A 22,703-nucleotide genomic window follows, 5' to 3' on the forward strand; every position below is an offset into this window, starting at 1 on the left:
CTTTGGAGGGAGTTGAAAGTCTGTGTTGCCCAGCAACAGCCCCAAAACATCACTGCTCTAGAGGAGATCTGCATGGAGGAATGGGCCAAAATACCAGCAACAGTGTGTGAAAACCTTGTGAAAACGTTTGACCTCTGTCATTGCCAACAAAGGGTATATAATAAAGTATTGAGATAAACCTTTGTTATTGACCAAATACTTATTTTCCACCATAATTTGCAAATAAATTCATAAAAAAATCCTACGATTTTCTGATTTTTTTTCTGATTTTCTCTGTCATATGATGAAAATTACAGGCCTCTCTCATCTTTTTAAGAGGGAGAACTTGCACAATTGGTGGCTGACTAAATACTTTTTTGCCCCACTGTATCTGAAGATAATGTGAGAAAAATAATCACTATAAAAAAGGAATTGCTGATGCGCATGAGTATGTGTGCCTGCTTTGACGTGAACACACCTACACCTGTACTACTAACCTCTTGAATGTGGGAGACGATGGCTGCCTGCCTCTCAATGTCGAGCAGTTTGATCTTCTCAATTATCTCTTCTTTCCTCTCACACTGCAGAGAGAAACAATGACAGACACTTCAATTAGATATCTATAGGTACTATAAACTATCAGAAACATATTCTGATTCAGACTTGGTTATCCCATTCTCTACGGAACACAAAGACTGGGTGTGTGAATGGTCATAATTACATATAAGCCAGATGAAAAGGTTTAAATCGTGTAGAAATACTGTATAGAGTAACATGGAGAACCTGAGGCCGCACATGTCTAATTGTCAGCTTAGGGCTTGTTGTTGGACTCAGGTCATTTTCATTCAATGGATAGGAAAAATACAGGGTTAGTGCAATTACAAGATGCATATATAACACATTGACCCTTCGATTGTGGTTTAAATCCCATCCATTTTATCACCAAAGCCCCATATACTACCCACCACTGTGACCTGTATGCTCTCGTTAGCTGGCCCTCACTACATATCCGTCGCCATACCCACTGGCTCCAGGTCATCTATAAGTCTTTGCTAGGTAAAGCCCCGCCTTAGCTCACTGGTCACCATAGCAACATCCACCCGTAGCACGCGCTTCAGCAGGTATATTGCACTGGTCAACCCCAAAGCCAACACTTCCTTTGGCCGCCTTTCCTTCCAGTTCACTGCTGACAATGACTGGAACGAATTGCAAAAATCTCTGAAGCTGGAGTCTCATATCTCCCTCTAAATTTAAGCATCAGCTGTGAGAGCAGCTTTTCCGATCACTGTACCTGTACACAGCCAATCTGTAAATGGCACACCCGACTACCTGATCCCCATATTATTACTTACCCTCTTGCTCTTTTCACCCCAGTATCTCTACGTGCACAACATCTGCACATCCCTCCAGTATTAATGCTAAATTGTAATTATTTGCGCCTGTAGGGCCTATTTATTGCCTACCTCCCTACATTTGCACACACTGTACATAGATTTTTCTATTTTTCTTTTCTTGTGTGTTATTGACTGTACATTTGTTTATGTGTAACTCTGTGTTTTTGTTTTTGTCACACTGCTTTATCTTGGCCAGTTCCCAGTTGTAAATGAGAACTTGTTCTCAATTGGCCAACCTGGTTAAATAAAGGTGCAATTTTAAAAAATGGACTTACATAATGCATTCCATCTATGCCCGACATTGACATTTTTTGATTGTATCATGATTAGAAAAAAATTACTGAGGACATTTCATCAACTATTCAAATTGAGCGAGAGGCCAGGGGATTGGGAGGGAAAGAAAACAATAGCCTCTGGTGCCGGCACAGGTGGGTGGTCCCTGTGCTGCACCATTTATATCTCAGAGCCTCTGCCATGCTCTGTGGTTTTGGTGCTACATTGGACATGTTGATTTCAAAGAGAAATTCATCTCAAACATTTGAGGGCCATATTGAGCTTGCCCGAGGACTGTGCCAGGTGGGTGGGCTTTGCATTTTGTCAGACTATTCCATTGCACCAGACAAGCTCAATCAAGGACATCTAAAGTATTTGAAAGAATTGGAATACTATTTGAGTCCAGATCTGCCCGTCTCAATTAGTGTGTATTGTGTTACCTGCACAGCACAGCCTAGGATCAACAGCAGCAGTCTCTTCACCTCTTCCATGCTCTTGCCTGTTGAAGAGAAAGATGAAGACATGACTGATTAAAATCACATTTTCTTTTAGCAGATTGATTTTGAGCTCAGATTCGATTTTGGTTTAAATCCCACAGGTAGGCAGCAAATCCCAAATGACAGCTTTCTGGGTCTCTCCCATCCCCCAGTTCTTACACTAATGGGATGAAGGATCTCTCCCATCCCTGTTGGTTTAGTTAGGAGCAATCAGTCAGTGGGACAATCATTAAATCAGCCTCAGCTCAGGGTTATGTTTGGGTGTTCTTGTGGATGTAGCAAGCCTTTATGTTTGAAGTTTCAAGTTAAGTTCACAAGTACAGTGAAATTCCTTTAATGCAAGCTCCAACCCAACAAAGCAGTAATCAATATAGCAAAAAAAAATACCAAGGTAGAACAAAAACACAGAGGATATAAAAATAAGTACAGGAAAAAGTAAGACACTATACACAGGGTCAGTTCCAATACCATACTTACAATGTGCAGGGATACTGGAGTATAGGGGTAAGGGATCAGGATACATGATAAACAGATTAGCAGCAGCATAAATTATGATTGTATGCACGCATGTGTGTAGAGACAGAATAAATGTGGGTGCATGCTATGTGTGTTGGCTTGTCAGTGTGTGTCAATGTGTACAGTCCTGTGAGTGTGCAAAAATAAAATACAAGGGACAATTCAACATAGTCCATGTAGCCATTCTGTTAGCTATTTAGCAGTATTATGGCTCAGGGATAGAAGCTGTTCAGTAGCCTGTTGGTGTCAGACTTGATGAACCAGTACCGCTTGCCGTGCGGAAGCGCTATATATATATATATTTTTTTAAATATACATTTGATTTACAAAAGTCTTTACTGCTTAATTTTGTACAAGGTTTGTATGGGATCAGCTGTGTGTGTGTGTGTGTGTGTGTGTGTGTGTGTGTGTGTGTGTGTGTGTGTGTGTGTGTGTGTGTGTGTGTGTGTGTGTGTGTGTGTGTGTGTCCCCTTGCATGGAGGGAACTCCTAAAAAGCTGGATCAGAACTCTGGGGGAAAGGGCAACAAGGTTACCATGGAGACCATGTCTGAGACCCAGCCCTGCCCTTATTCCATTGAGACCAACTAAAAAGACAAGCGAGGTACACACATAGGCGGCAGGGTAGCCTAGTGGTTAGAGCGTTGGACTAGTAACCGAAAGGTTGCAAGTTCAAATCCCAGAGCTGACAAGTTACAAATCTGTCGTTCTGCCCCTGAACAGGCAGTTAACCCACTGTTCCTAGGCCGTCATTGAAAATAAGAATTCGTTCTTAACTGACTTGCCTAGTTAAATAAAGGTTAAAAAAAGGCAGGCAGGCAGTGGTGTCACCCTGAGAGGAGCTTTTCACTGTTTCTACACTGTACATGGGAACTCATTGAAAAGCTAACTTCCAAAGGCCATTCCATACAAACATAACAAACAATAATATGAACACATGCACTATTCAGATTAAGTTCACATACCAAGTCTGGCTTACAGCAAAACACTCCCATTCGTAGATCACTATTGTTCTTGACTGCTAAACACATATATATATATATATAAGGGCCAATCAAAGGCCTAGATCTAGTACAATTGGCACCCGGTAGGAAAATAAAATCTGCCACTCACCCACTATATCAGGTCTGACCCTCTCCATAGCCCCAAACATACAGCTAGCCATATCAGGTGTGACCCTGAGAGGTTGTCGACACCAGGCCGGAGGCCCCACACTCTCCATCGTTTGATTAGCCTCCTACATGCAGACAGACAGGCTGCAGGGTTCCAATGGGTCTTTTCCTGCCTTTCCCACTTCCTGACTGACCCCAGAAAAGGGCCACAACATGTGCATCCTTCCCACCCAACAGAGAACATGCCCTCACACAGTACAGTAGATGAACTGGCCTGCGATGACAAGTGGATATATAAGGTAGGTTTTTAACAACTTGTTAGTATGTAGGGGACAATGTAAGCACATGTTGTGAATCTTGCACTAGCAAGCTAGTCAACTGGATTGAGGTGTAGCTATCTGAGACTAGTTGTGCGTTTGGGAAAAAGAGACTGAGCACCACAGTACCTGAGAGGGGGTCCTTAGCCATGGTCAGCACATTAGGCAGGGTCATCAGGATGAGCTGCTGGAGACTGTCCTGAAATCACAGAGGAGAACATAAGAGATTAACTAACAGAAATACCAGAGGAATGAAACAATAGCAGCAGACATCCTGTGTGCCAGCCTACTTGCCACCATGCACCAAAGCCCCAGCCTCCAGCCAGAACAGAACAGGAATCTTCCACTGGCGTGAATATGGAGGACGAGGTCACTTACAAACCTCGGGAAACATGCAATAACAGACAATCTTGATGGAAATTAGCCCGTTTTCAGCTGGTGGAGAACGTTTGGAGAGGAGGGGAGTTCACACAGCAATCAATGCAGTGCCCAGCTGTAACCCTCTCCTCGTGACAAAAGATTGTTATTGTAGCCTAGTGTTCAGCCAAACACATTCACAGAGACCTTTTGGTAAGTTGACTGAGAACACATTCTCATTTATAGCAATGACCTAGGGAATAGTTACAGGGGAGAGGAGAGGAGATGAATGAGCTGGGGATGATTAGATGGCCATGATGGTATGAAGGCCAGATTGGGAATTTAGCCAGGACACCGGGGTTAACATCCCCTCTTACAATAAGTGCCATGGGATCTTTACGAGACGTGTTTCTACCATCATGTGCATTAGTAGCACAATTTCTAACTTATTTGCATTCGTTGTTACTTACACTATGTTGACTTCTCCATGGATGTTGTTTTTAAGTTTTCGCAGACTTTTCTTAGCGGATGTACAATTGTCACAAATTTAATTTTGGGAAATTTCAGGCCCCGGAGTGAACATAATTATACACTAGCAAAGCTGACTAAAAACGAGGACTGAGGGTGAGCACTGACACCAAATCAGCAGTACCTAGTCACAGAAGTTGGCCTATGACATCACTCCTTTTCTTTCCCTCCTTTCCCCTCCAGACTCTGGAGGAATTAGATCTGAAAGGCCTTGGGTAGAATCAAAGGGGCTGCCCCCCCCCTTCAAGAGAAGAGAGGGTCCTCCTGTATAGAGGGGCTGGGTGGTGTTGTGATGACCACACTCCCTCCCTCCCTGCTATTCCAGCAGACCCTTGGCAGAGGACCTGGCCTAGCTACAGCTCTATTGTTAGGTGAAAACTGTTGAATATTCCATTTGTTACCCTTGTCATCATGAGAAGCCTCTAAAACAAAAACCTTCTCCATTTCAAATGCTCTGGAATGAAACCAGGACCGCACAATGAGTTTAGAAAGCGCAGAACAAAGCGGTCTAACTAGAGGTCGACCGATTATGATTTTTCAACACGCCGATACCGATTATTGGAGTGTGATAGTACATTATATATATATATATAATGTGTGTAATAATTACAATTACAACAATAATGAATGAACTATGAACACTTATTTTAACGTAATATAATACATAAATAAAATCTATTTATTCTCAAATAAATAATGAAACATGTTCAATTTGGTTTAAATAATGCAAAAACACAGTGTTGGAGAAGAAAGTAAAAGTGCAATATGTGCCATGTAAAAAACCTAACGTTTAAGTTCCTTGCTCAGAACATGAGAACATATGAAAGCTGGTGGTTCCTTTTAACATGAGTCTTCAATATTCCCAGTTAAGAAATTTTAGGTTGTAGTTATTTATTATAGGACTATTTCTCTCTATACCATTTGTATTTCATAGACCTTTGACGATTGGATGTTTTTATAGGCATTATAGTATTGCCAGTCTAATCTTGGGAGTTGATAGGCTTGAAGTCAAACAGCACTGTGGGGGTCAAGCATTGCGAAGAGCTGCTGGCAAACGCAGGAAAGTGCTGTTTGAATGAATGCGTACGAGCCTGCTGCTGCCTACCACCTCTCAGTCAGACTGCTCTATCAAATATCAAATCGTAGACTTAATTATAATATAATAAAAACACACAGAAATACGAGCCTCAGGTCATTAATATGGTTAAATCCAGAAACTTTAATTTAGAAAACAAAATGTTTATTCTTTCAGTGAAATACGGAACCGTTCCGTATTTTATCGAACGGGTGGCATCCATAAGTCTAAATATTGCTGTTACATTGCACAACCTTCAATGTTACGTTATAATTATGTAAAATTCTGGCAAATTAATTATGGTCTTTGTTAGGAAGAAATGGTCTTCACACAGTTCGCAACGAGCCAGGTGACACAAACTGCTGCATATACCGACTGCTTACACTGAACGCAAGAGAAGTGACACAATTTCAGGCACCGCATTGATTATATGCAACGCAGGACAAGCTAGTTAAACTGGTAATATCATCAACCATGTGTATTGTAGTTAACTAGTGATTATGTTTAGATTAATTGTTTTTTATAAGATAAGTTTAATGCTAGCTAGCAACTTACCATGGCTCCTTGCTGCCTGCACTCGCGTAACAGGCCTCGAGAATGCAGATTAACGATTGTTATGAAAACTTTAAATCAGCCATTCGGATTAATCAGTCGACCTCTAGGTATAACTGTATGCTAGAGTTCTCATTTTACACTCATAGCACCTTAGAGATGTCACGAGAATAAAAAGACAGGTGTGACTTTCCTTAGCTAAGGTTACATGGTTGTTGTGAAAATCTGGGTCTGGGTGCATATTTGGAGATTTACCAATAACTTTTTCAATAGTTAAGGCCTACAACATTACATCTTAATAGTAAGTATACATAACAGCCAAATCAACTGAGTGAGCCTGTTACGAACAGACGCTTGGGTTGAGGGGGGTGGTCACAGTACATAAACATGGTACATCTGGACTGGATCCTCTGATTCAGAGGGGTTGGGTTAAATGCGGAAGACATTTCAGTTGAAGGCATTCAGTTGTACAATTGACTAGGTGTCCCCCTTTCCTATGGCCATAAAACATAACGACTAACTGTGTCTGACTAGAGGACCCCATACGCCTGTTACACCTCATCAATACTCCAACACGGCTTATGTCACATAGTCCTTTTTTTATAAAACACCTTTTAATCGAATGATACTTTAATTGAATGGTACTTAACTAAATCATTTTAGGGAAGCAACAACAATGTCCAATTACCAGCTCTTTGTCATGTGGCTAGCACTGGGGCTTTGTGGAGGTGTTAAAGGGTGTTACATGCTTCATGTTTCAGTAGACAGGTGATCGTAGAGAGGAACATGAGGGGGAATGACAGCTCTGATACAGGCTGCTTATCAGTTTACCCTCTGGAGGACAGGCCACTGAGGACTAGCCAACACCTGAAGTAGTTGCAGGTGTTGGCTATGATGCATATCTAAATATACGGAACAAAAATATAAAACGCAAATAAAATAAAGATAAAAGACCCCTGAAAATGTCCATAAAAAAAGCGTATTTCTCTCAAATTGTGTTTACATCCCTGTTAGTGAGCATTTCTCCTTTGCCAAGATAATCCATCCACCGGACAGATGTGGCATAAAGAAGTTCAACAGCATCATTACACAGGTGCACCTTGTGCTGGGGACAATAAAAAGCTACACTAAAATGTGCTGTTTTGTCACACAACCCAATGCCACAAAAATATCAAGTTGAGGGAGAGTGCAACTGGCATGCTGACTGCAGGAATGTCCACTAGAGCTGTTGCCAGAGAATTGAATGTTCATTTCTCTACCATAAGCCGCTTCCTCCAACATCATTTAATAGAATTTGGCAGTACTTCCAACCAACCACGCCAGTCCAGGACCTCCACATCCAGCTTCTTCACCTGCTGAAGGGGGACGACGACTCATTCTGATTGGCTGGGCCTGGCTCCGAAGTGGGTGGGCCTGTGTCCTCCCAAGCCCACCCTTGGCTGTGCTCCTGCCCAGTCATTTGAAGTCAATAGATTAGGGCATCATTTATTTATTTGGATTGACTGATGTCCTTCTATGAACTGTAAAATCTTTGAAATGGTTGCATGCGTTTGTATTTTTGTTCAGTATAGTTCTTCCCTAATTCTCTCCCTGTTACATCCAAAATAGAGCCCAGGCACTGGTCAAAAGTAGTGGACTATAAAGCAAATAGGGTGTCATTTGGGAAGCACTCTCTTTGCCTGGTCAACTCCTGCAGTCAGCCAGTCCCAACCATCAGCATAATAGGAGAAACCTAACCAGAGTAAATTAAACTTGACAGCAGCCTGGCAGATGATGCCTCTAAGGCTATAAGTAACCAAAGAGCACATCTCCATTTTGTTTCTCCAGTACTGACTGGCTCATTAGGCACCAAACTGAAAAAACAAGGAGGGGGAAAAACCCACATTTTCATTTTATTGTTTAAAATCTTTTGCTATGGTGGACTTAACTGAACATGACCCTGTGGTATTAGCCATGATAGGAGAAAGCAACATTTTAACTGCCTGAGACACACTAATACACTAACAAAAAGAGGTCAATTTTACATTATTGATGAATTTCAGCCTTCAGGTAAGGTCATGTTCAGGTACAAGAGTCACATCTCTCCTATTCTATCCACTTTTCCATTACCCACCTAACATTGACACAAATATGTTCTTTGCTGACCTCATACCATTGTGTGTGATGCAGTAGGTAGGAACGTCCCTTGACAACAGCCATTTCCACTCTCAAATCAACCCTTGATTAAACAGAGAAGTGGGAAGGGGAAACAAATGACTATCAGCAGCAGCAGCTCATTAACAATCTGGAAACATCGTTGGGAGGAATGGCTACTGTTAGGTCAGAAGGTCAAAGTAAGACCTCACTGGCAAGAAATGTTGGACATTTCCCTTTGATGTCAGGGTCCATTTCCTCTTCCTCTGTTGCCATTTTTTCTTTTTTTTACCTTTATTTTACTAGGCAAGTCAGTTAAGAACAAATTCTTATTTTCAATGACGGCCTAGGAACGGTGGGTTAACTGCCTGTACAGGGGCAGAACGACAGATTTGTACCTTGTCAGCTCGGGGATTTGAACTTGCAACTTTCCGTTTACTAGTCCAATGCTCTAACCACTAGGCTACCCTAGGCTACACTGCAATCTAGGAAACCCATAGAAATGAATTTTTATTTGGTTTGCCAGACCTCTAGCTTGATGTTTTTTGGTGAGAGATAAGTCTGTTCACATTAAGCTCAAAGAGGAGCTGTAGACCACAGGGTACTACCTACACTATATAAAGCGGTACATTCTGAGACGGGGGATTGGGAATAACTGCCTGTGAAGATATACTGTACAGAAAACAGACAGAACAGAGGAGACCGAGACATGGAGGAAAGACAGTGATCATTAATTACAAAGACAAAGAAGCTAAAATAAGAAGCAACGGAGCTATTATATTTCTCATTCAACAATGGATTGAACAAATGATCAAGCTTGTTGACAGAGTGAGTAAATATGCTACCTATATCCTGGTAACCAAAATGGGTGTTTAGGAGAGCCAATGAACCATACAGACATCTGACACACCAATCATCAGGTTTCATTCCATTCTGTCACATCATATCAAATTTTATTGGTCAAATACACCTGGTTAATAGATGTTAATGCGAGTGTAGCGAAATGCTTCTGCTTTTAGTTCCGACAGTGCAGTAATATCTAACAAGTAATCCAACAACTCCCCAACAGCTACCTAATACACACAAATCTAAAAGGGGTGAATGAGAATATGTATATGTAAGGAAACGCATGAGCGATGGCCAAGCGGCAAGGTGCAATAGATGGTATAAAATAGTATATACACGTGATATGAGTAATGTAAGATATATAAACATTATTACAGTGGTATTATTTAGAGTGAACTGAATCAATCTCTCGGTCCCAGCATTGATGTACCTGTACTGACCTCACCTTCTGGATGATAGTGGTGTGAACAGGCAGTGGCTCGGGTGGTTGATGTCCTTGATCTTTTTGGCCTTCCTGTGACATCGAGTGCTGTAGGTGTCATGGAGGGCAGGTAGTTTGCCCCCGGTGATGCGTTGTGCAGACCGCACCACCATGCGGTAGAGCCATGCGGTTGAGGGCTGTGCCGTTGCCGTACAGGCTGTGACACAGCCCAACAGGATGCTCTCGATTGTGCATCTGTAAAAGTTTGTCAGGGTTTTGACAAGCCACATTTCTTCAGCCTCCTCTTCACCACACTGCCTGTGTGGATGGACAATTTCAGTTTGTCTGTGATGTGTAAGCCGAGGGAGGAACTTAACTTTACACCTTCTCCACTACTGTCCCTTCGATATGGATAGGGGGGGTGCTCCCTCTGCTGTTTTCTGAAATCCATGGTCATCTCCTTTGTTTTGTTGACATTGAGTGTGAGGTTGTTTTCCTGACACCACACTCCGAGTTCCCTCACCTCCTCCCTGTAGGATGTCTTGTCATTGTTGGTGATCAAGCCCACTACTGTTGTGTCATCTGCAAACTTGATGATTGACTTGGAGGCGTGCATGGCCACGGAGTCGTGGGTGAACAGGGAGTACAGGAGGGGGCTGAGCATGCACCCTTGTGGGGCCCCAGTGTTGAGGGTCAATGAAGTGGAGATGTTTCCTACCTTCACCACCTGGAGGCGGTCCGTCAAAGTCCAGGATCCAGTTGCACAGAGCCGGGTTGAGACCCAGAGCCTCCGGCTTGATGATGAGCTTGGATGGTACTATGGTGGTGAATGCTGAGCTGTAGTCATTGAGGGTGCAGTTGCACCCCTAAAAACTAAAAACATTTCTCATAAGAAACTAGCTCCCTGGTACACAGAAAATACCCAAGCTCTGAAGCAAGCTTCCAGAAAATTGGAACGGAAATGGCGCCACACCAAACTGGAAGTCTTCCGACTAGCTTGGAAAGACAGTACTGTGCAGTATCGAAGAGCCCTTACTACTGCTAGATCATCCTATTTTTCTAACTTAATTGAGGAAAATAAGAACAATCCGAAATTCCTTTTTGATACTGTCGCAAAGCTAACTAAAAAGCAGCATTCCCCAAGAGAGGATGGCTTTCACTTCAGCAGTAATAAATTCATTAACTTCTTTGAGGAAAAGATCATGATTATTAGAAAGCAAATTACAGACTCCTCTTTAAATCTGCGTATTCCTTCAAAGCTCAGTTGTCCTGAGTCTGCACAACTCTGCCAGGACCTAGGATCAAGAGAGACGCTCAAGTGTTTTAGTACTATATCTCTTGACACAATGATGAAAATAATCATGGCCTCTAAACATTCAAGCTGCATACTGGACCCTATTCCAACTAAACTACTGAAAGAGCTGCTTCCTGTGCTTGGCCCTCCTATGTTGAACATAGTAAACATCTCTCTATCCACCGGATGTTTACCAAACTCACTAAAAGTGCCAGTAATAAAGCCTCTCTTGAAAAAGCCAAACCTTGAAATATATAAAAAAAACTAAAATCAGCCTATATCGAATCTTCCATTCCTCTCAAAGATTTTAGAAAAGGCTGTTGCGCAGCAACTCACTGCCTTCCTGAAGACAAACAATGTATACAAAATGCTTCCGTCTGGTTTTATACCCCATCATAGCACTGAGACTACACTTGTGAAGGTGATAAATTACCTTTTAATGGTATCAGACCGAGTCTCTGCATCTGTCCTCGTGCTCCTAGACGTTAGTGCTGCTTTTGATACCATCGATCACCACATTTAAAAAATATATTTTTTTAAAATTTATTTTACCTTTATTTTACTTGGCAAGTCAGTTAAGAACAAGTTATTATTTTCAATGACGGCCTAGGAACAGTGGGTTAAGTGCCTGTTCAGGGGCAGAACGACAGATTTTTACCTTGTCAGCTCGGGGATTCAAACTTTCGGTTACTAGTCCAACACTCTAACCACTAGGCTACCCTGCCGCCCCATTCTTTTGGGGAGATTGGAAACCCAAATTGGTCTACACGGACAAGTTCTGGCCTGGTTTAGATCTTATCTGTCGGAAAGATATCAGTTTGTCTCTGTGAATGGTTTGTCCTCTGACAAATCAACTGTAAATGTCGGTGTTCCTCAAGGTTCCGTTTTAGGACCACTATTGTTTTCACTATATATTTTAACTCTTGGGGATGTTATTCAAAAACATAATGTTAACTTTCACTGCTATGCGGATGACACACAGCTGTACATTTCAATGAAACATGGTGAAGCCCCAAAATTGCCCTCGCTAGAAGCATGTGTTTCAGACATAAGGAAGTGGATGGCTGCAAACTTTCTACTTTTAAACTCGGACAAAACAGAGATGCTTGTTCTTGGTCCCAAGAAACAAAGAGATCTTCTGTTGAATCTGACAATTCATCTTAATGGTTGTACAGTCGTCTCAAATAAAACTGTGAAGGACCTTGGCGCTACTCTGGACCCTGATCTCTCTTTTGAAGAACATATCAAGACTGTTTCAAGGACAGCTTTTTTCCATCAACGTAACATTGCAAAAATCAGAAACTTTCTGTCCAAAAATGCAGAAAAAATAATCCATGCTTTTGTCACTTCTAGGTTAGACTACTGCAATGCTCTACTTTCCGGCTACCCGGATAAAGCACTAAATAAACTTCAGTTAGTGCTAAATACGACTGCTAGAATCCTGACTAGAACCCAAGAATTTGATCATATTACTCCAGTGCTAGCCTCCCTACACTGGCTTCCTGTCAAGGCAAGAGCTGATTTCAAGGTTTTACTGCTAACCTACAAAGCATTACATGGGCTTGCTCCTACCTATCTCTCTGATTTGGTCTTGCCGTACATACCTACACGTACGCTACGGTCACAAGAAGCAGGCCTCCTAATTGTCCCTAGAATTTCGAAGCAAACAGCTGGAGGCAGGGCTTTCTCCTATAGAGCTCCATTTTTATGGAATGGTCTGCCTACCCATGTCAGAGACGCAAACTCGGTCTCAAACTTTAAGTCTTTACTGAAGACTCATCTCTTCAGTGGGTCATATTATTGAGTGTAGTCTGGCCCAGGAGTGTGAAGGTGAACGGAAAGGCTCTGGAGCAACGAACCGCCCTTGCTGTCTCTGCCTGGCCGGTTCCCCTCTTTCCACTGGGATTCTCTGCCTCTAACCCTATTACAGGGGCTGAGTCACTGGCTTACTAGGGCTCTTTCATACCGTCCCTAGGAGGGGTGCGTCACTTGAATGGGTTGAGTCACTGATGTGATCTTCCTGTCTGGGTTGGCGCCCCCCCCTTGGATTGTGCCGTGGCGGAAATCTTTGTGGGTTATACTCGGCCTTGTCTCAGGATGGTAAGTTGGTGGTTGAAGATATCCCTCTAGTGGTGTGGGGGCTGTGCTTTGGCAAAGTGGGTGGGGTTATATCCTTCCTGTTTGGCCCTGTCCGGGGGTGTCATTGGATGGGGCCACAGTGTCTCCTGACCCCTCCTGTCTCAGCCTCCAGTATTTATGCTGCAGTAGTTTGTGTCGGTGGGCTAGGGTCAGTTTGTTATATCTCCTGTCCTATCCGGTGTCCTGTGTGAATTTAAGTATGCTCTCTCGAATTCTCTCTTTCTTTCTCTCTCTCGGAGGACCTGAGCCCTAGGACCATGCCTCAGGACTACCTGACATGATGACTCCTTGCTGTCCTCAGTCCACCTGGCCGTGCTGCTGCTCCAGTTTCAACTGTTCTGCCTGTGAATATTATTATTATTTGACCATGCTGGTCATTTGTGAACATTTGAACATCTTGGCCATGTTCTGTTATAATCTACACCCGGCACAGCCAGAAGAGGACTGGCCACCCCACATAGCCTGGTTCCTCTCTAGGTTTCTTCCTAGGTTTTGGCCTTTATATGAAGTTTTTCCTATCCACCGTGCTTCTACACCTGCATTGCTTGATGTTTGGGGTTTTAGGCTGGGTTTCTGTACAGCACTTTGAGAGATCAGCTGATGTGCGAAGGGCTATATAAATAAATGTGATTTTATTTGATTGAACAGCATTCTTACACAGGTATTCCTTTTGTCCAGATGGGATAGGGCAGTGTGCAGTGTGATGGCGAATGCGTCATCTGTGGACCTGTTGGGGCGGTATGCAAATTGAAGTGGGTCTAGGGTGGCCGGTAAGGTGGAGGTGATATCATCCTTGACTAGTCTCAAAGCACTTCATGATGACAGAGGTGAATGCTACAGAGCTGTAGTCATTTGGTTCAGTTAGCTTTACCTTCTTGGGTACAGAAACAATGGTAGCCATCTTAAAGCGGGGACAACAGACTGGGATAGGGAGCGATTTAATATGACTGTAAACACACCAGCCAGCTGGTTTGCACATGCTCTGAGGACGTAGCTAGGGATGCCATCTGGGCCAGCAGCCTAGCGAGGGTGAACACGTTTAAATGTTCAACTCCCGTCGGCCACGGAGGAGGTGGGGGCGGCAGTCATTGTTAGCAAGCCGTGACGGGGGCACTGTATTCTTCTCAAAGCGGACTAAGATGGTGTTTAGTTTGTCTGGAAGCGTGATGTCCGTGTTCGTGAAGGAGCTGTTTTTATTTTTGTAGTCCGTAACAGCCCCGTTCCCCTGCCACGTCTACAGTTAACTAATATGTCTCTTTTCTGTGTTAAAGACATCTTTATGTGGCCATCATAAACTAAGAGGAGTGTTTTACTAGCTGAAGATGTATTGATATGTGTCTATATAGCACTGCTGGCCAAGTCTTCCCAGCTTCTCAGGCACATGACATCAAACACAAGGCTGACTGGGAGGTTCACCACACTTCTCTTTGTAACCAATTCATCTATAGTCATTCATAAATAAGTGTCAAAAGTTTATTTTTGGCCATCAGCCATATTTCAAAGCCCAGACTGCATATTGGCCTCTTGCCCAAGAACTGTTGCAAGGACACCACAGCTGACAAAGAACACGACTGAAGCTATGTCTGAGACCCCATAAATTACACTGTGTGTGATCCCTCAGAGACAATACACCAACCACTAGGCCTATTAACTCTCCATTGTGTGTGAATGCAACAGTATGTTGAAAGATGCATTCCTGACACCATGGTAACCCCACCACCATTGAAAGAATGCCAAGAGTGTGCAAAGCTGTTATCAAGGCAATTTTATTTTATTTTATCTAATCTTTATTTAACTAGGCAAGACAGCTAAGAACAAATTCTTATTTACAATGATGGCCTACCCTGGCCAAGCCCTAACCCGGACAATGCTGGGCCAATTGTGCGTCGCCCTATGGGGCTCCCAATCACGCAAAGGGTGGCTACACTGAAGAACATAAAATAAAATATATTTATTTGTTTAACACTTTTTTGGTTACTACATGATTCTGTATGTGTTATTACATAGCTTTGAAGTCTTCACTATTATTTTACAATGTAGAAAATTGTAAAATAAAGAAAAGCCATTGAATGAGTAGGTGTGTTCAAACTTTTGACGAGTACTGTATATGCATCTTAGCTCTAACTGCAGGACCCAGAAACCACTGAAATGAGCCAGGGTGTACAGAATGTTTAATAAGAAATGATTTCCCACAGTCAAAGTCCTGGAATAACAGCTAAAATGCTAATAGTTGTTTAAACCTGAGAATTCTAAAATAGTTTCAAAGAATAAAAATGTAATTACAAAGTCTTTGCATAGGTATTCAGCTCCCTGAATCAATCTACACTGAACAAAAATATAAACGCAACAATTTCAAAGATTTGTGAGTTACAGTTCATAAGGAAATTAGTCAATTGAAATAAATGAGGGATTTCACATGACTGGGAACACATCTGTTGGTCACAGATACACACCCCAAAAAAGGTAGGGGCGTGGATAAGAAAACCAGTCAGTATCTGGTGTGACCACCACTTGCCTCATGCAGCACGACATCTCCTTCACATAGAGTTGATCAGGCTGTTGATTGTGGCCTATGGAATGTTGTCCCACTCCTCTTCAATAGCTGTGCGAAGTTGCTGGATATTGGCGGGAAGAGGAACAGGCTGTCGTACGCGTCGATCCAGAGCATCTCAAACGGGCTAAATGGGTGAAATGTCTGGTGAGTATGCAGGCCATAGAAGAACTGGGCCATTTCAACTTTCAGGAATTGTGAACAGATCCTTGCAACATGGGGCTGTGCATTTTCATGCTGAAACTTGAGGTGATGACGGCGGATGAATGGCATGACTATGGGCCCCAGGACCTTGTCACGGTATCTCTGTGCATTCAAATTGCTGGTTGTCCATCCATGCCTGCCCATATCATGATCCCACCTCCACCATGGGACACTGTTCACAACTTTCACATCAGCAAACCGCTCGCCAACACGACGCCATTCACGCTGTCTGCCATCTGCCCAGTACAGTTGAAACCGGGATTCATCAGTGAAGAGCAGACTTCTCCAAAGGTGAGAATATGCCCACTGAAATCGGTTGCAGAACTGCAGTCAGGTCAAGACCCTGGTGAGGACGACGCGCACGCAGACAAGGTTCCCTGAGACGGTTTCTGACAGTTTGTGCAGAAATTCTTTGGTTGTGCAATCCCACAGTTTCATCAGCTGTCCAGCTGCCTGGTCTCAGACAATCCTGCAGGTGAAGAGGCCAGATGTGGAGGCCCTAGGCTGGCGTGGTTACACATGGTCTGCGGTTGTAAGGCCAGTTCTCTAAAACGACATTGGAGGCAGCTTATGGTAGAGAAATGAACATTATGTTATCTGGCAACAGCTCTGGTGGACATTCCTGAATTCAGCATGCCAATTGCACGCAGGCTTACTCAACTTCAGGCATTGTGTTGTGACAAAACTGCACATTTTAGAGTGGCCTTTTATTGTCCCCAGCAAAAGGAGTTCCCATGTAATGATCGTGCTGTTTGGTCAGCTTCTTGATGCACACATAATTATTAACTTGACCATGCTTAAAACCTTTTTGGGATAGGGGGCAGCATTTTCACTTTTGGATGAATAGCGTGCCCAGAGTGAACTGCCTCCTACACTGTCCCAGATGCAAATATATGCAAATTATTAGTAGTATTGGATAGAAAACACTCAGAAGTTTCTAAAACTGTTTGATTGATGTCTGTGAGTATAACAGAACTCATATGGCAGGCGAAAACCTGAGAAGAATCCAACCAGGAAGTGGGAAATCTTGAGGTTTGTAATTTTTCAAAGCTTGGCCTACCCGAATACACAGTGTCTATGGGGTCAAGTTACACTTCCTACAGCTTCCACTAGATGTCAACCATCTTTAGAAACTTGTTTCAGGCTTCTTCTATAAAGGAGGGGGGAATGTGAGCTGAATGAGTCATGGGTCTGGCAGAGTGTCTCAGGCTCGTGACGCGCGCTCCCGACAGAGTTAGCTCTCAATCCATAAATTGCAAATAAATTCATAAAAAATCCTACAATGTGATTTTCTGGATTTTCTTTCTCATTTTGTCTGTCATAATTGAAGTGTACCTATGATGAAAACGAGTGTTGCTTTATTTTTTATTTCACCTTTATTTAACCAGGTAGGCAAGTTGAGAACACGTTCTCATTTAAAATTGCGACCTGGCCATGATAAAGTAAAGCAGTTCGACACATACAACAACACAGAGTTACACATGGAGTAAAACAAAAATACAGTCAATAATACAGTAGAAAAATAAGTCTATATACAATGTGAGCAAGTGAGGTGAGATAAGGGAGGTAAAGGCAAAAAAGGCTATGGTGGCAAAGTAAATACAATATAGCAAGTAAAACACTGGAATGGTTGATTTGCAGTGGAAGAATGTGCAAAGCAGAGATATAAATAATGGGGTGCAAAGGAGCAAAATAAATAAATAAATAAATACAGTAGGGAAAGAGGTAGTTGTTTGGGCTAAATTATAGATGGGCTATGTACAGGTGCAGTAATCTGTGAGCTGCTCTGACAGCTGGTGCTTACAGCTAGTGAGGGAGATAAGTGTTTCCAGTTTCAGTGATTTTTGTAGTTCGTTCCAGTCATTGACAGCGGAGAACTGGATGGAGAGGCAGCCAAAGGAAGAACTGGTTTTGGGGGTGACCAGAGAGATAAGGGGGGACTTTACCTAGCAGGGTCTTGTAGATGACCTGGAGCCAGTGGGTTTTGCGATGAGTATGAAGCCAGGGCCAGCCAACGAGAGTGTACAGGTCGCAGTGGTGGATAGTATATTGGGCTTTGGTGACAAAATGGATGGCACTGTGATAGATTGCATGCAATTTATTGAGTAGGGTATTGGAGGCTATTTTGTAAATGACATCGCCGAAGTCGAGGATCGGTAGGATGGTCAGTTTTACAAGGGTATGTTTGGCAGCATGAGTGAAGGATGCTTTGTTGCGAAATAGGAAGCCAATTCTAGATTTAACTTTGGATTGGAAATGTTTGATGTGAGTCTGGAAGGAGAGTTTACAGTCTAACCAGACACCTAGGTATTTGTAGGTATTCTAAGTCAGAACCATTCAGAGTAGTGATGTTGGACAGGCGGGCAGGTGCAGGCAGCGATCGGTGGAAGAGCATGCATTTAGTTTTACATGTATTTAAGAGCAATTGGAGGCCACGGAAGGAGAGTTGAATGGCAGTGAAGCTCGCCTGGAGGGTTGTTAACACAGTGTCCAAATAAGGGCCAGAAGTATACAGAATGGTGTCGTCTGCGTAGAGGTGGATCAGAGACTCACCAGCAGCAAGAGCGACATCATTGATGTATACAGAGAAGAGAGTCGGTCCAAGAATTAAACCCTGTGGCACCCCTATAGAGACTGCCAGAGGCCCAGATAACAGGCCCTCCGATTTGACACACTGAACTCTATCAGAGAAGTAGTTGGTGAACCAGGCGAGGCAGTCATTTGAGAAACCAAGGCTGTCGAGTTTGCCGATGAGAATGTGGTGATTGACAGGGTCGAAAGCCTTGGCCAGGTCAATGAATACGGCTGCACAGTATCGTTTCTTATCGATGGCGGTTAAGATATTGTTCTGGACCCTGAGCGTGGCTGAGGTGCACCCATGACCAGCTCTGAAACCAGATTGCATAGCGGAGAAGGTATGGTGGGATTCGAAATGGTTGGTAATCTGTTTGTTGACTTGGCTTTCAAAGACCTTAGAAAGGCAGGTTAGGATAGATATAGGTCTGTAGCAGTTTGGTTCAAGAGTCCCCCCCACAGCTGCTTTCCAATCTTCGGGAATCTCAGACGACACGAAAGAGAGGTTGAACAGGCTAGTAATAGGGGTGGCAACAATTTCGGCTGATAATTTTAGAAAGGGTCCAGATATTCTTGCCCGGCTGATTGGTAGGGGTCCAGATTTTGCAGCTCTTTCAGAACATCAGCTGACTGGATTCGGGAGAAGGAGAAATGTGGAAGGCTTGGGCGAGTTGCTGTGGGGGGTGCAGTTCTGTTGACTGGGGTAGGGGTAGCAGTATGCTTTGGGTCATTGTCCTGCTGGAAGGTGAACCTATGTCCCAGTCTCAAATCTTTGGAAGACAAACAGGTTCCCCTCAAGAATTTCCCTGTATTTAGCGCCATTCATCATTCCCTCTATTCTGACCAGTTTCAAAGTCCCTGCAGATGAAAAACACCGTGGGGATGGTGTTGTCGATGTGATGAGAGGTGTTGGGTTTGCGCCAGACAGCGTTTTCCTTGATGGCCAAAAAACTACATTTTAGTCTCATTTGACCAGAGTACCTTCTTCCATATGTTTGGGAGTCTCCCACATGCCTTTTGGCAAACACCAAACGTGATTGCTTATTTTTTTCTTTAAGCAATGGCTTTTTTTCTGGTCACTCTTCTCTAAAGCCCAGCTCTGTGGAGTGTATGGCTTAAACTGGTCCTATGGACAGATACTCCAATCTCCACTGTGGAGCTTTGCAGCTTCTTCATGGTTATCTCTGGTCTCATTTTTTGCCTCTCTGATTAATGCCCTCCTTGCCTGGTCTGTGAGTTTGTGTGGCAGCCCTCTCTTTGCAGGTTTGTTATGGTGCCATATTCTTTCCATTTTTTAATAATGGATTTAATGGTGCTCCGTGGCATGTTCAAAGTTTCAGATATTTTTTTATAACCCAACCCTGATCTGTACTTCCCATCTTTGTCCCTGATCTGTTTGGAGAGCTCCTTGGTCTTCATGGTGCATCTTGCTTGGTGGCGCCCCTTGCTTAGTGGTGTTGCAGACTCTGGGGACTTTCAGAACAGGTGAGATCATGTGACAGATCATGTGACACTTAAAAGTACACCTGTGTGCAATTTAACAAATGCTGTGACTTCTTAAGGTAATTGGTTACACCAGATATTATTTAGGGGCTACATAGCAAATGGGGGAGAATACATATGCACGCACAGCTTGTCCGTTTAAAAAAATAAAAAATACAAATTGAAACAAGTATTTTAATTTTTTTATTTCACGTCACCAATTTGAACTATTTTGTGTATGTCCATTACATACAATCCATTTAAATTACAGGTTGTAATGCAACAAAATAGGAAAAACGCCAAGGGGGATGAATACTTTTGCAAGGCACTATAGCGTCATACCCAAGAAGACTCAAGGATGTAATCGCTGCCAAAGGTGCTTCAACAAAGTAGACTAAAGGATCTGAATACTTATGTAAATGTGATATACATTTTTTTTTATAGATTTGCAAAATTGTATAATAACCTGTTGATGCTTTGTCTTATGGGGCATTGTGTGTAGATTGATGAGGAAAAACGATGTAATACATTTTACAATAAGGCTATAACATAACAAAATGTGGAAAAAGTTAAGGGGTCTGAATACACTGTAAATGTGCCCATTTGGGGATCTGATAGTATTTCTGATTGGCTTAACGCACCACCTCTAATGAGCTGTGGAGCTTCTCCAAGTAATGTTTTCACCTCATCCATCAAGCAAATTAAGTCTGTTTATACATCCATGGAGAATGACAAAAAAAACAAAAAGAATAACTGTCCAGCTCTCTCCCTTTCGATAAGCACTCAGCGTGAAAAGAGAGACATGTCATGCTCTGATGCGGTGGAAATGTCAGAAAGATTACTTCTTATCCCTTGCGCAAATAGCCTAGAGCTTTGTCTGTCCCAAGTTCACTGGCATGGGAAACTCTGAAGGCCCAGAATATTTCATACAATGTTACAAGATTGCTAGAGCAAGCTTTGGCCAGACTCAAGTTAATAGTTGATACAATGTTTCAAGTTTGTTGCAGACAGGGCTTGTGTAGCCAATGTGATTTATAGGATTTTTTTTTTTTTTTTTTTTTTAAATCAGGAAATTTTCATCCTACAGGCTTCAATGTTTTTATTTGTTGGTTTTATGTAGTCTATTTTTATATAGTTTGCAATATAAGTTCATTTTTAGGTTTGTATCATTTTCATTTAGATATCATTTTGATTAACCACATGACCACGATTGAGATATGAAAACATTATAAACTGGCAAGCAGATCAATAGAAATGGTAAGATAAATTGGCATTCCACATGAGAAAGGACTCCTCGTGTAGCCTATTACCAGCAACTTCAGGAGAGTAAAGCCAGATTCTGAGAAAGCCAGTAGGAGTGGATGTTGGATGGTCGGGTCAGGTTAAGGTTTTTGTCTTCTTGTTATCTTGATCTCAGGCTCCCTTGACTCATGTGTCTTATTTCATCAAACAGTGCGCTTAAAGCATCAGACAAGCTCAATGCATATATAGTTGATTTTAGGGTGTGTATATGAAAACATTTCGACCAAGATTTTCATTTAGGCGGGGACAGCCCTAGATGTGTTAAGCCAAACTTTACGCCATAACTAAATTTAGGCTTGCATAAACAAAGGAGCTGAGTACTTATGCAACGACTCGATTTTAGTTGTTCTTTCAAGAAAATCTTAACTATAAAAAAATTATCTTACAATTGACAGAGTATTTACTGTAAATTGCTGACAAATCCATCCAAATCCGTCAATCCATTTGAATCCCACTTTGTAACACAAACTGTAAAGAAATCCAAGGGTTCTGAATACTTTTGCAATGCACTATACTGTAGACAAATAGATAACTGAAGCACAAATGCATGCACGCTCAGAGATGAACAGCTCATGAGCTTCACCAACAGCAGATTTCAATTTAACATGGAAAATAAATGTGTTTATGCAACAAATAAGTGCATTGTGTCGCTTTGAATCAATTAGTTTGTCTAATCGAACCCGAATTGTTTCAAACTAAAACATATCGTTCCTATATCATATCGGAGCCCATGTAGTGGGGCAAAAAAAGTATTTCGTCAGCCACCAATTGTGCAAGTTCTCCCAATTAAAAAGAGGCCTGTAATTGTCATCATAGGTACACTTCAAATATGAGACTAAATGCGAAAAATCCAGAAAAATCACACTACGATTTTTTATGAATTTATTTGCAAATTATGGTGGAAAATAAGTATTTGGTCAATAACAAAAGTTTATCTCAATACTTTGTTATATACCCTTTGTTGGCAATGACAGAGGTCAAATGTTTTCTGTAAGTCTTCACAAGGTTTTCACACACTGTTGCTGGTATTTTGGCCCATTCCTCCATGCAGATCTCCTTTAGAGCAGTGATGTTTTGGGGCTGTTGCTGGGCAACACGGACTTTCAACTCCCTCCAAAGATTTATGGGGTTGAGATCTGGAGACTGGCTAGGCCACTCC

The 22,703-nt window shown here is 42.4% G+C and overlaps 1 protein-coding gene across 1 annotated transcript in view; it reads right to left on the reverse strand.

Annotated features, from left to right (window-relative positions):
- LOC118368151 (protein Daple-like) overlaps nucleotides 1-22,703 on the reverse strand; it is a 112,182-nt gene that overhangs the window by 46,791 nt on the left and 42,688 nt on the right. Inside the window, exons 4-6 of the mRNA XM_052495661.1 lie at nucleotides 4,216-4,285; nucleotides 2,087-2,145; nucleotides 477-560 (exon numbers count right to left, since the gene is read on the reverse strand). Coding sequence (XP_052351621.1) covers nucleotides 477-560; nucleotides 2,087-2,145; nucleotides 4,216-4,285 — 213 coding nt within the window. The remainder of the gene's footprint in view (nucleotides 1-476; nucleotides 561-2,086; nucleotides 2,146-4,215; nucleotides 4,286-22,703) is intronic.

The sequence above is a fragment of the Oncorhynchus keta genome, chromosome 35 (genome assembly GCF_023373465.1).
Source record: "Oncorhynchus keta strain PuntledgeMale-10-30-2019 chromosome 35, Oket_V2, whole genome shotgun sequence".
Lineage (NCBI taxonomy): Eukaryota > Metazoa > Chordata > Actinopteri > Salmoniformes > Salmonidae > Oncorhynchus > Oncorhynchus keta.